Source organism: Rousettus aegyptiacus, unplaced genomic scaffold, assembly GCF_014176215.1.
Source record: "Rousettus aegyptiacus isolate mRouAeg1 unplaced genomic scaffold, mRouAeg1.p scaffold_m13_p_17, whole genome shotgun sequence".
Lineage (NCBI taxonomy): Eukaryota > Metazoa > Chordata > Mammalia > Chiroptera > Pteropodidae > Rousettus > Rousettus aegyptiacus.
In genome coordinates, this window is record NW_023416292.1 from 35,765,528 (window position 1) to 35,780,351 (window position 14,824).

The following is a 14,824-nucleotide window of genomic DNA, read 5'->3' on the forward strand; positions in this document are numbered from 1 at the left end:
CTTTAGAGAAATTTACTATTATAACCATTTTTGATTTAAAAATATGACCCATCTCTGCTTTATTAAACTGTATTCTAAATGAATTTTATATTTCTTGATGATTCGGGGCCACTGGGAACAATCACTGCAACATGACTAAACCAGGAAACAAATAGGGTAATGTCCTTAAGGTGTTCTGACACAGTGCTAACGTAGGCTTTGATTTACAAGGATAATTTTATATCTGACTCTGTAGCCTTGACTGCCTCCTCCCCCATTCAACTTCTTTGTGTCAATGCTGACAGACCTCTCTTCTAATTCTGCTGCAGTAATAAACCAGAAAAACAAGCCTGGTAAACGATTTTATCTCTAACACTGAGTCAAGGGGCTCGGGGTTGCTGGGGGCAGTAGTGTTGTAATGACAGGCCTCTTTGTGCTTGCTTCCTGCTCGAGGCTGCCAAGACCCAGAGAGCAGGCCAAGGTGGGGCTGCAGAATAATTCTTTCACCTTTTTAAGAGCGTGTCCAAGCCATCACTTTAGTTAACTATCAGATTGTACAAATAAAAACTCATCTTTTTATCATTCCTTTCTATAGTAATCTTAATAATTTAAAATAGACCTAATTCATACTAGTATGTATTTATATTTAATACTCAAACTGTTTGGTAGTGGAAATTTTACTGTGGAGGAAGACAGTCCTTGCTCCCTTGATTTTAAAGAAATTTGCCTGCATCTTGGTGAGATTCGCATGGGGTACCAGATACCTGTAGCAGCACTGAGTTAAAAGGAGGCATCGTATCTTACAAAATAAACTGCCAGGATCTGGGCCATTTGGACTCAAATTCAAAAATTTTTGTGTCTTGTGAACTGCTGATATTTTTCTTCCTTTTTGTGAATATGGCTGAGCAATGTGAATCCACTACACTTTATGGACCGAGCACATTTCAACAGGAAGCAAAACTGCTTCAGTGATTTGAATAAATGGCTTGTTAGCTACAACAACAAAAAAAGCCTTTTTCTAGGTCTTGATATCAGAATGTGTCATTGCTGATTCTAGGGGAAGGGGGAATAGCTATCCTAAGAAATTTATGTGAGATGACCTCTTATGTCTTCAAATTCAGTAACAGATTTAGAAAACAAAAGGTCTCTCCAATTCTAAGCCTAAAATATAGGTGAAATGCAGGCATCGAAGGATGTCACATCAGTATGACAGGGCAAAGTGACCACTGAGGTCACTAACTGGGCCAGTGTTTGCTGTCATCGCACTCTCAGTGCCACGTGTCACAGAGCATTGGATTAGTCTAAATCTCTGTTCCATACGTTATTAACCCTGGACGGATAATTACCAAGGCAGAAAATGATCTCAGGTAGAACCAGACACTGAAAATTAACCCTCACTGGAATGTACTATTCTCATGCTTAGTATGTGAAAAGAGCTGTTTATTAATGTCAAGCCTTCCCCTCCACATACACAACCAGGTTAAACTGCAGAACTTTGAGTCCTAGTTTCCTCAGCTTTAAAATGGAGATGATAATAACAGTACCTATCCTCACAGGATTAAACGAAGCAATGTAAAGACTTAAAAATGTTGCCTGGCCAAAAAGGAACCCTCATATACTGATGGTGGGAATTCAAACTGGTACAACCACTATGGAAAACAGTATGGAGCTTCCTCAAAAAACTGAGAACGGAATTACCATATGATCCAGCAACAATCTCTCTTCCGGGTACTTACCCAAAAAATCTTAAAATGTTTAACTGCAAAGATATATGCACCCTGATGTTCATAGCAGTATTATTCACAGTGGCCAGGACATGGAAGAAACCAAAGCGTCCTACAATAGATGACTGGATAAAGAAGCTGTGGTACATACATACAATGGACTACTACTCAGCCTTAAGAAAAATGAAATACTGCCATTTGCAACAACACAGATGGATCGATATAAGCAAAGTCAGACAGAAAAAGCTTAAAACCGTATGATTTCTCTCATATATGGGATATAAAACTGAAAGCAACAAACAGGACAAACTAACAGATTCATGGAGACGAACTGTGGATTAGTGGTTACCAGAGGGAAGGGGGAGGGGAGATGGGGTAAAATATTTGGTGATGGAAGGAAATCTAACTTTGGGTGTGAACATATAATGCAATATATATATGACATACTGTTTGTTGAACTGTACACTTGAAACTTACTTGATTTTGTCACCCCAATAATTTTTAATAAAAAAAGAAAAAGAAAATATAGCCTCGGCCCTCACAAAGCTCACAATCAAATAAAGTTATACTATAGTATGAAAAAATGCTGCCTGGTACATATAGAGCACTAAGAAAGCATTTGCACATCATTATTTTTTAATCATTACTTAGTAAATAGCAAGTTATGAAATTTTATCTCAAAACAACTTTATATTAAAAATCTATTTGAAAAGAAGATCCAATTCACACGGAACCATAAAAGATACGGTAATATGCAGCACCTGTATGAAGAAAATGAAGATGCTGAGAGTCATAAAGACTTAAGTAAATGAAAAGACATTCCATATTCCTGAATATCAAGTTTCAATATTATCAGGATGTCAGTTTTTCTAAGTTAACCTATAAATTAACTGCAAACCTAATGAAAATACCAAAATAACTTCTGGTATTAATAAAATGACACTGAAGTTAATTTAGAAAAATAGCCAGAAAATTTCTGAAAATAACAGTAATTTAGATGTAGGTGGAGTAGAGATTATATCCATCATATATTAAAACATACAATGAATTGAAATACAAAGGGAAAAAGAAATACTAAATGCCTATTAAACAGAATCCAGAAATAAACCAAAATACAAACATAAATTTAGCCTATGATAAAGGTTATATAATTCAGATTATCTAGGGAAAAGAAATAATAAAATCTGGTACAATATCTGGCTGTTTAGACAGAAATAAAGCTGGATTCCTGTTAAACACTGTATCAGAGTTCACTGTAGGAAAAGAAACTCCTCTAGATACTTCAGGTAGAAAGGGATTTCACACAGAGAATTAGGTCCTTAAAAATCTTGGGAAAAGCCGTAAGGGCAGAAACTGGGGATCACCATGCTTTTTTAAACCAAGGCCATATCATCATCTGTGATCCAGGGAAAGGAAGCTAGTGCTGCCGCCGCCACGAGCACTGCCTCGTACCCATGAAGCAGGAGGCACACTGAGATGCAGGGCCTGGTTGCTATGAGGCAGGAGCTAACCCGGCCACTGGCACCAGCCATCGTGTAAGCCCTCTGCCTCTTACCTCTCAAATCTTGACCAAATCACTGGTAGAATTTAACCTGTTCAAAACCATATTTACCTCTGAGTCAGCAAAACTTCATTTTTAGCCTTCCATCCCCTGTGGTATGGGGTGGGAGGAATGGGACATAATGCCAAGTGCCAAGAGACAATATCTAGCATATATTCTCACACTAAAATCAATTCCAGGTGAATTAGTTACCTGTAAAAGAATAAATTGAAACTATCACAATGTTCTAAACGAAACAATGGGTGAACTAGTAATCTTGGGTGCAAAAGGTATTTCTATGTATAACACAAAATTCAGAAACCACAAAGGAAAAGTGATGGGTTTATCTATATAAAAATTAAAAATGCATATCTATTACAGTATTTTAAATGCACAAATACTTTGACCAACTATGTGATTGCTAGAAATTTATTTTATAGAAATATTTGTGTAAGTTTGCAAACGTACCCAAACAATGCAGCATTATTTGTAAGAGCAAAACTCTGAAAACAAGTGATCTATAACATTGTGGTCCATTATATCACAGAACACTGTGATATGAGGCCAGGTAAAAGGACCAGTTTGAAATAAAGATGTTCCCTTTCCATAACACATGTCCATACATATCCTTACAGTCATGTGTGGAATAATGATATTTTGGTCAACAATGGACCACATGTATGACAACGGTCCATAAGACTATACTGGAGCTGAAAAATTATCACCTAGTGACATCATAGCCGCCATAATGTCATAACACAAGACATTATTCACGTTTATGGTGATGCTGGTGTAAACAAACCTACAGTATAGCCAGCCATATAAAAGCATATAGCAAATATAATTATGTATATTATGTAATACTTGATAGTGGTAATAAATGAGTTACTAGTTTATGTATTTACTACATTATACTTTTTATCATTATTTTAGAGCGTACTCTTTCTACTTATAAAAAAAGTTTCCTGTAAAGCATTATCCATGTTACACTAGGAGCAGCCTCATCTTCACTTGTTTAGTGTCTTTTGTACTGGATTTAATCTTGTGTTGTTTTGTACAGTAAAACGCTGTACAGGTTTGTAGCCTCAGAGTAATAGGCTATACCAACAGCCTTGGTGTGCAGTAGGCTGTTCCAACTAGGTTTACGCTAAGTGCACTCACTGATGTCCGCACAAGGACAAAATCGCCTAACGATGCATTTCTCAGAATATACCACTGTTGCTAAAGTGACATACGACTATATTATCCAACCTTACACATATATTACATTATTCTTTTAAAAGCCAACAGGGGTTATCTTAACAAAGATAATTTTTAATTATGTATTTATTTTCTCTTAGAATGTTCACAATTATTTTTGGTTTTCCAATTTAAACATTTATGATTTCAAAGTTATATAAAATTGTGTTCTTTAGAAGTATCTAGCAAGACAGTATGTACTGTGAAATCATTCTATTTCTTTAATGACTCAGTTATTTTACATATAAAAGAAATTATGAATTTCAGTAGAAAGAAAAACTGCATTATCACACATACACATTTACAGTTATCACTTTTGTAGCCTTTCATTTAAAATCATTCTTTCCCCAAAAAACTTACTTCAGCATAAGACAGATAAGTATCTGACAGAGGTGATTATGAAAAATTACCCACAACTCTAATATATTCTGTTACAAAGATAAAAAATTTTCCTTTTAGAAAGCATTTTAACATTTATTATCTACAAAGCATTACAATATTTAAATTATTAAAAGCGGCAAATCCAATTATATGTAATCGTCAATAGCCCTTTAAGAAATTTATTTGAAAAGTCATTATTCCACAAAATATTTACAATGTTTAAATTACATGATAGCAACACTGTCTTCATCTATTTTAGTTGAACATATTAATAAGAATCTCCAAACCAAAAAACAAAGGCTATTCATCCTTAATCAAGGAGACTTTGTCCTTGGATTTATTCAGCATCTTTATATCATCCAACAGCTTTTTAGGTGTTAAAATATGTGTAGAACCTGGTAGGGAAAAAGGTAAATTTTCAGAGGCCAGCAGTTAAATAGATATTCTTTGGCTATCTACATAACTATATTGTCCTGTCCTTCAAATATGAGAAGTGTAGTAACTTGGAGCAATTTAGTGAAATTTCTATAGGACACTGTCCTAAAATCTGCCTATAATATTTCAATCCTTTCTCTTCACTGAGCATGCTCAGTAAACCTTCAGGAACCCTGCCCACTCCTAGTGCTTTGTGCTATACACTGATATACTGAAGAGCAAAATTGGAGGTTATTCTATCCTTGTGACAGAACTGTCTCTGTGTAACCATTAAGCAGTGCTTCAAACTGAGGTTTGAGTCAGGAGAATTTGGCTTTGACCAAAATCCTTAAAACTTAAGTCCATATAGGCCTTGCCAATATTAGGACCACATCCACAAAACAATTACAAATATTTTTGTACTAAATTATCTCAAAAGTTATTTAATGATGAGAGTAAGAAAAGTATAGAACACAATATTTTAAAGGAAATATTTGATATTTAAAGAATATAATATTTTGAAGCTCATTCCCTCAAAGGCATGATATTTTTTAAAAAATTATCAAAAAGGTCGTCCAGATACCAGAGGGTAGAGAGTGAGGGGAAGGTGGAGGTAGATGGGGCAAAGCGGGTCAAATATGTGGTGACAGAAAGAAATCTAACTATGGGAGGTGAACACACAGTGTAAATATATATATGCCTTACTGTTAAAACATACGGCTGAAACTTATTGGATTTTGTTAACCAATGTCACCACACACAAAAAAAAGGTTGATCGGGAAAAAACTGTAGTAGTACATCAGCTAAAACATACTATGACTTAAAGTTTTTTGCATTCAATAATTTAGTTCTAAAAATAAAATACAAGACAAAGTTTTACATATATATTTCTGCATTTAGAGTTTGATTAAAAAGGTAGGAGACAGGAAAGCAAGTCTTACCAATGATAACCTCACAGGATTTATGTGCCTGAGAAACTTCGTAAGCACAACGCATTTCAGAGTACGTAATTCCTCCAATTACAAAAACAATCAGCTTTGACCCACTCTTTCGGTCCTCTAAATAATTAGCTCTGGGTTTTTGGCGGGCACTAAAAAATAAAATAACACAAATGTGTTAAAAACACTTCCAAAGCCATACTTTAAAAAAGCCTAACTCAAGCCAACTCAAATTTGCCACCAATTACACTGATTTTATGGAAATGACTTAATACTGTAGTATGAGTGGGCACTGAGAATTAGGCAGGATGGCCCCGCCTTCAAGTTTAATTTTGATCTGATAGTTTGGACAAATCACTCATAATCTAGCCCAGCATTTTCACCTATATAATAGAGCTAATATTCTCTCTTATTTATTTCATGTGAAAAAATAATATACTTGAAAAGTCTGACTTCTTGAAGTTAAAAAAAATGGGGGGAGTAGCACAGAAACAACAGGGTTTTACAGACATGGGGGACAGGGGTTGCAGTTACTGATTTGGAGCTGATGTGGTACTGGGATGTCCCTTGCTGGAACTCAGGAAAGTTTGATGACAGGAGATACTGATGACAAATCTGCACTGTCATGTTCACTGCAGCAGTAGGCACAATAACCAAGATATGGAAACAACCTAAATGTCTTTTGATGAACAAATGAATGAGGAAAATGTGGTGTGTGTATATAAAATGGAATATTATTCAGCCTTAAAAAAAAGGAAATTCTGCCACTTACAACACATGGATGGACCTGGAGGACATTATGCTAAGTGAAATAAGCTAGACTCAGAAAGACAAACACTGCATGATCTCACTTATATGTGGAACCTAAAATAGTCAAGCTCATAGAAACGGAGAATACAATGTTAGTTGCCAACAGCTGAGGGAGGGGGAAATGTTGGTCAGAAGGCAAAGTTTCAGTTATACAAGATTAGTAAGTTCTAGAGATCTAATGCATAGCATGGTGGCTATAGTTAACAAAACTGTATACTTGCAATCTGCTAAGAGAGTAGATCTTAAATTAAGCCTCACTGTAAAAAAAATAAAGAAAATGGTAACTATGTGGAAGAGATGTATTAATTAGCTTATGGTGATCATTTCACAATGTATATATATCAAAACATCAAGTTGTATACTTTAAACATATTATATTAAGTCAATTATACCTTAATAAAGCTGTTAAAAAAAAGTTAGACCTGAGTTTCAACTCTGATTCTGCTTCTTTCTAGTTCAGAATAACTTTCAGCAAGTCATTTAGCCTCTCTCTAAACCTTAAAAGTTGTTTCTAGGATTAAATGAAATGATGTATAAAATATACTAAGTATGGAATCTGGTATCAGGAAAGCACTCAATAAATAGTAGCCATTATTTCTACCATTTCCTCCCCCAGATTGCTTTATACTTGCACTGTCCAATACAGCAGCCACTAGCCATATGAGGCTATTAAATTAAATTAAATTAAATTAAATTAAATTAAATTAAATTAAATTAAATTAAAAATTCAGTTCCTCAGTCACACTAGCCACATACTGGTACTCAGTAGTACACGCAGGCTAGTGGCCATCACACTGGACGGCGCAGATATAGCACAATGCCTTCACTGAAAGAATGTTCTTTCTATTGGATAGCACTGATCTAGATCACAGGGCTCGCCTCTACTGTCCTACACCCCACTGGTCAAACTTGGGAACTTTTATTTGAGAAGTATATAAATATTTTTAAATAAACATTTATGTACACCTATTAAACATATATATTAGCTTATAAATTATATACACGTACTAGTGTATATAAATAAAGCTTAATTCTCCCTCTTTCAGGTAAAAATAACCACCCAATAGATCATCTTGCTACCTACTTTGGAAACCATGCTCTAGATGACCTCTAAGACCCTGCAATGTAAGATCCCACAATAAACTTTTAATAATGTTCTTAGTCTTGCCTAAAAAAAAATAAATAAATAAAAGAGAAAGAAAAAAAAGAAAAAGAACAAGAAGAAAATTCTGAGATGTCATAAATTAAAATATAGCAGGCCAGAGGGTGGAAGGAAGAGACAAAAAGTGGTTAATTGGTTAACAACTATAATGCAAAACCAACAAAGGCTGCTCACACTCCTTAAATTATTAAGGAGTGTTAAATTATTAAATTAACTTCCGGGCGGCTATTTCTGAGATCACCTAAAAAGAGAGAATAACGAGGCAGCAGTTGAACCCCAGGAGCCTCTGCTTCTCACTTACACATGAGCTGTAGGGACTCTGCTGTGGCCTCTGCTGTGCCCACCCAAGAACTAGCCCCTTCCCTTGTCTATAGCAAATGTAAGTCCTTTCAGACCGGCTTACATCTTTCTCCCCTCTACTTGATGTATAAAAAACATCTGCAAAACTCCAGGACAATGGGCACATCTGTCTTTTCTTCCTAGCCGTGCTACAGGTGGTTTAGACTCATGCCCCAAGACTGGTCTTTTTTGTTGTTGTTGTTAACAATGGCCTAATAAACTTTTCCTTTTGAAAAGACTTTCAGCCATGGAAGTTAAAATTTTTGTTTAATGTAAATGACAAACATAAAAATAAAAAATACAGAAAGAATGACAAAATAAGAAATAAAAAATTCTAAGCATATTTAAAAAAGAAACAAGTTGAACTTTTAAAATGTAAAGTCACTGAGCACAGACACTCAAAAAATAGCTTACTCAGCAGGTTAGACACAAATTTAAGAGAGAGCTAAATAATTGAAAACTAAGTCTGAAGAAAATTTTCCAGAATGAAACACAAAAAGTAAAAAAAAATATTAAAATGAGATTATAAAACATGAAGATAGAATGAGGTATCTCAATAAAACCAAGACTGCAAAATGGCAATGTTTAAAGAATTTATAAAAGATATGAAACCTCAGATTCAGTGTGCTTCCTAAACACAATGAATCCCAAAGAAAGAAAACTCAATCCTCAGGTAGATATAACATGGGTATGTACAGATTATCAAAGACGAAAAATAACCAGGGAGAAAAGGCATATTACCTACAAAAGCAAATTATTTATGATAAAACTGACAAAAAGACCCTACCCCCATATACGTACCTTCCCAAAAGTTTAAAAAGAATTCAAGAAAACAGTAGAATAGCATCTCAAAGAGGTGAATGAAAATTACTGTGAACCAAAAAATTTTACAGCCATCATGTAAGGACAAAATGAAGATAATTTCGGACAAAAAAAAACAAAGACCACCACCAACAGACTCAGGCAGAAAAAATTTCTAAAGGATATACTTCAGAAAAGAAGGTAACTGAGCCCCAAAAAGAGGATACAAGGGAGTGGTAGTGGTGAGCAATATAACGTGAACATACTAAAAAAAAAAAAAAAAAAAAAAACGCTGGTCATTATTTTGGGAGGCAAAAAAAGACAAGGTGAGCTAAAAGAAAGTATTACGATAACATTTAAAAGGTTTGTGGTTTGAACTAAGCTGTTCTAAGGTTTCTGTATCATTCCAGAGGAAGGCAAAGATACTAATTAATTTCAACTTTGTGGAGTCAAAGAAGCATATTAAAATTCTAAGGATAACTGCTACAAAAATACAAATAGGCTATATAACTTTCAAACCAGTAGAAAAGGAAAAAACAAAACAAAACTAAATAAAGTCCTCAATCCAAGAGAATCACCCTAGAGAAACACTGGAATACATGTAAATGTAGAAGAATGCTCACTATATATTGTTGGCAATGGTGCCAGTTTTGACATGGACTAAATTTCCATTGGCTGGAAAAGAGATGAATAAACTGGCACTCATATAAGCATACCAACCATTAGTGAAATTTTATACATATATCATTCTGGAATAAACTTCACATATGTAATATTGAAATAACCAAAAAAGCAAGTTGCAGAAGGACACATCATATGACACCATTTATATTAAGTTTAAAAACACGACTACAGAGAAAACTGATGGTCATGGTAGAGTAAGGTGGTCAGGAGATTCCTCTTCAAGAAAAGAAATTGTAGGGAAAACAAACATTTCAGGTCAATTGGAAATCAACTACAGGCAGACAAAAAATTGAGAAGCACGTACTCTTGAATATATGCTAGAATATCAAGTAAGAATGGCAGTGGTAACCACGTGACCTCCTAGCCTGATGCTGCACCCTATCCTCATCGTCCCCGCCCCAAACCCCCAAATTAGTTGGCAAAAACTATAAGCTTTACTGACTTCAGGCTGATTGTGAAAACCACCGGCTTTCCTGCCAGAGGTGAATGCTTGATTTGAGGTAGGGTGGCAGAGGGAGTACAAAATCCTGCAGCTTTGCTGGTTTAAAATGGCAGATCTAGCTCAGAACAGGAAGGGATGAAGCTCTGGTAGTCCAATGTTTTGGTCAGCAAATCAGTCAAAAATTTAATAAGGGAAATCTGGATGTCAGAAAGCCAAAGAAGGCAATGACAAGGTCTCCACATACCCTTCCTTAGCTGACCACCAAAATTATGCATGTGTAAGGAAAGCCTGAGAGCGCCCAGGGGAAAAATAAACAAAAAAAGAGTCAAGAACTGACTGTGGCATGAAATGCATTCCTTACTCCATACTCAGCTTGATAAGCAGACACTGGAAGCTATACAGGCTCAAGGTATCCAAACACAATCTCTATCCAGATAACTTGCTGACCTCTAAACTATGCAAAAACAGGCGCAACTACTAAGAACCAAGCCAAAAAAAAAAAAAAAAAAAAAAGTCACATTAGTGGCTACACCCTGTGGGGGAGAATAATCTCACAGTTTAAGTCCACACAAGTTACTAAAACAAAAACAATTTAGAGTTGCTACATTATCTAAAAGGTCCAGTTTTTAACCAAGAATTAAAGAAATAGACAAGTGTGATCCACATTTTGAAAAAATGCAGTCAACAGAAACTGACCCTGTGTGGACTCAGATGTTGAATTTAGCAAATTTCAAAGCAACTATTATAAATATGATCAAAGAATTAAAAATTACGCAAATGATTTAACCAGAGGAATCTCAAAAAAGAAAACTAAAAAATGAACCAAATGAAAATTCTAAATATGAAAAGCATGAATGCTGAAATGAAAAACAATAGATGACTCAACAGCAGATTTAAGATGTCAAAAGAAAGAATCAGAGAACCTGAAGATGGATCGACAGATATCATATTTGAAGAACAGGAAGAAAACAGATGAAAGAAAAGTAAACAGCCTCAGTGACCCAGGAGACAATGTCAAACCTTACAACACATATGTAATTGAGTTTTGAAAGGAGAGGAGGGAAAGAGAAATGGGCAGAAAAAATTTTGGAGAAGTGATAACTGAAAACTTCCAAATTTGATAAAAAGTATTAACTTGTAGATCCAAGACTCTCAACAAACCCAAGGTAGAATAAACGTAAAGAAAACTCCACCTAGATACATCATAGTTAAACTGCTAAATGCCAATGATAAGGAGAAAAATCCTGCAAAACACAACTCTATAATCATTTGAAATACAAATAAATGTAGAAAATGTACAAAGACATGTGGGTGAATGAGACGAACAATAAATACCAAATTCAGGATAGGGAAGAAAGGGAGAATAATCAAATCAGAGTGTGATATACAGGAAACTTGAATTGTATTTATGATGATTCATCTGTTAAGGTGGACATTGAGTGTAAGGGTATGCATTATAATATTCTCTAGAGCTTTCTGAATGTTTCAAATATTTCGCCACAAAAAAATTATCAGAAAGGATTGTGTCCTCTACTATGTGAAGGAAAAAGAGATGATGAGATACTCTTTTTTAGTTTCACAAAAATATTTTTCATAATAAAGTACATTTTCATATTGCTTGCCTGGACTCATTTAAAACAAGTTACAGTTTAAAAAAACTGCCTCTTAATTTTCTGACATGCCTTAAGGTGCCAATACAAGATGACCTGCGTACCATTTCGATTACTGGTTGGCAATATCACACTGAAAATGTCATTAACTTGTTCCTAGGCTTTACCTTACAGCTCCAGAGCCATTCCACACTGCTGGACACTGGGAACAATATGGCCATTCTTTTGAATCTAATCTATTATCGATGGCATCCTAAGGAAGAAAAAAGTTAACACCATCAAGAAAATGTTGTAAACTCCAGGATATTTTTATCGTTTGTTTTGCATAAAATTCAATTAAGGAACAAAAGGATAAATATTTAATAAAGTAAGGTTAGCCCTTTTGAAACTCACAAATTTTACTTGCTTCAAAAATTAATGCAATCATTTACTGACTCATTAACCAGTATTTATTGCATGCCTACATTTCTTCATCTGGAGGGTCCCCACACTGGTGTGAGGATTCCGGGCATCTTATCAGGACCTTTACATCTAGAGTGCTGGGTTTTCTAAACACTAACTGAGTCTTAGGCTGCTGGAGGGCCTAGGCCTCAGCCCTGGCAGCAATGGTTCTGCAACAGGATGTGCACCCTGGCCTAGGGGCACACAGACAATCCAAGGGGATGAGGAAAATTTTCTTTTACATTTCATTTTTTAAATTATCCTTTTCTTTTTAGGGTTACACTTACGATACACTATGTGTTGGATATACTATATATATTATGTTTTATTAGTACAGTAATATATAGTTTATAAGTAAATAATCATGTGCTGTAGGCTCGTGTCCACATTTTTTACGGTTAAGTGTGCATGATCAATAAAGATGGGATACCACAGCTTTACAGCATGACAGTACAAGTACTATTAACAAGTGGGCACAAGAAGTGGGCATAAGGAGTGGGCACAAAGTTCTCAGTAGTCCGAGAATATTTCAGTAAGAGTGCAATAAACTATGAAATCGAGTTTCAAGAGATATCCTGAAGGTCTTAGATTTCCACTGAGCCAAAAGTGGATTTTCTGAATTTAACATGCAAATCATCGATAATGGGTTCAAGAAAGTCAATTCTTATTTTAAAAATACCAGCCAAGAACAACTACTTAGTTTTATATCCTTGTTGTGGGTGAGGAAAACTAAATTTTATGTTGTAGAAAATAAAGTCTAAATTCTTTACATTTTTCATTTATGATTAGGCACGTGTCAATGACATAAAATTAGCCAAGCAAAACAGAAAAATCACAGTAATAAATTGCGCCCAATTAGATCCCAAAGGAAAGTAGAGACTGGGGCTTAAGTCAAAGGAAAACTGGAATAAGTAGAACTATATGATTATGACTGAAGAATCGATGTTATTTTATTGAGCTTATAATGCAATTTTTATTAGTCCACTAATTTCCTATAATTGAGTATTATTTTTTAAAAGCAGAGAGTACTAAAGGCATCTACTATCTGTTGGATATCATAGCAACCTATAGTGAGGTTTACATTTTAATCACAAATTCATTTCCAAGAATATTAGATTCTTGTACTTTCTAATAGTGACATATACAAGTGTTATTTTGAACTTTCATTCAAATAAATTATTTATATTTTCATTCAAATTATTTATATTTCTGCTACATATAGTTATTTAAAAACAATAGCAGTGTTATCATAAAGCATGTGTATGCTTTTTTAGTTTGAGGCAGTCAGTGGTGGGAGTTTCTGAGGACTTCAGGAAAAGAATCAAGAATTTCCTCTCCTCCCCTGACCTCCAGATACAGCTTTCTTTTGTGAACCTTGCCAGTACTGCAGAAAATTCCTGATCCATAGATATGCTCAGGCTGACAGATAAACATACAAAGAATAAAGAATGTACTATACAAGGGCACTTGGGGTTTAAGTAAAATTTAATGAATTTTACCTCCAAAATATCTTTGATAAAAGGTGTCCATCGAGAAAGTTGAAAAGTTTCTTCTGCAGACCGATCCTTTCTTAATGGTTTGCTTTGTTGAGACTAATACAATTAGAAGAAAAATTAAAAACCAGTAATTTAGTGATATTCTCTTGTTTTCTAGCAGATATTTAATTTACAGCAAATGCTACATTGCATTTGACTTAAGATTGGAAATTCCTACTCAAATAATCTAAATAGTGCAGTCATATAACTTCACATATTTTGTGCTTTAATAATAAAATTTATAATAGTATCAGAGAGTATGTTTACTCAAAAGTGATATAAAACTTCACGGGAAAGAGTGAGATTCTAAATAGAGTTCTTATAAAAATAAAATCATAAATAGCAGATTACAACATAAGCCATAAGATATGTTTGTCCAAATTATTCATATATGGAAAAGAAAACAAAATTTTAATTTTTTACTTACCAAATCTATAGAGTGAAATTAAGAATACTGTCCACATGGATGCTCATGTAAGAAAACATAATGTAAACAATCATACATGCATATAATGTAAGTAATGCGGAATGTAAGAATTCTTACCGGGGGAACAATGGGAACACCAAGGTAAATCCAGTTACGAATCATGTCGCTCTCATTTTCTATCTTTACATTCTGGATCAACCTGTCCAAATTTTCTTCTGTAGTTCCTTAGATAAATAAAAATATAAGTCACAAAACTGCTACCACAATAATGTCTAGGTTTTAGGTATATCTGCGAATAAAGTGTTTTTTAAATAAAAAGCAAATATTTAAATTATATACCCTTCAGTCTTCTCTTGAT

At 34.4% G+C, this 14,824-nt stretch overlaps 1 protein-coding gene across 1 annotated transcript in view; it reads right to left on the reverse strand.

Annotated features, from left to right (window-relative positions):
- Positions 1 to 4,559: 4,559 nt before the first annotated feature.
- Positions 4,560 to 14,824, reverse strand: part of STXBP3 (syntaxin binding protein 3) — a 45,378-nt gene continuing 35,113 nt past the window's right edge. The window contains exons 15-19 of the mRNA XM_016155622.2: positions 14,584 to 14,690; positions 14,004 to 14,096; positions 12,231 to 12,316; positions 6,219 to 6,367; positions 4,560 to 5,258 (exon numbers count right to left, since the gene is read on the reverse strand). Of these exons, the coding sequence (XP_016011108.1) occupies positions 5,164 to 5,258; positions 6,219 to 6,367; positions 12,231 to 12,316; positions 14,004 to 14,096; positions 14,584 to 14,690 (530 nt within the window). The 3' untranslated portion in view covers positions 4,560 to 5,163. The remainder of the gene's footprint in view (positions 5,259 to 6,218; positions 6,368 to 12,230; positions 12,317 to 14,003; positions 14,097 to 14,583; positions 14,691 to 14,824) is intronic.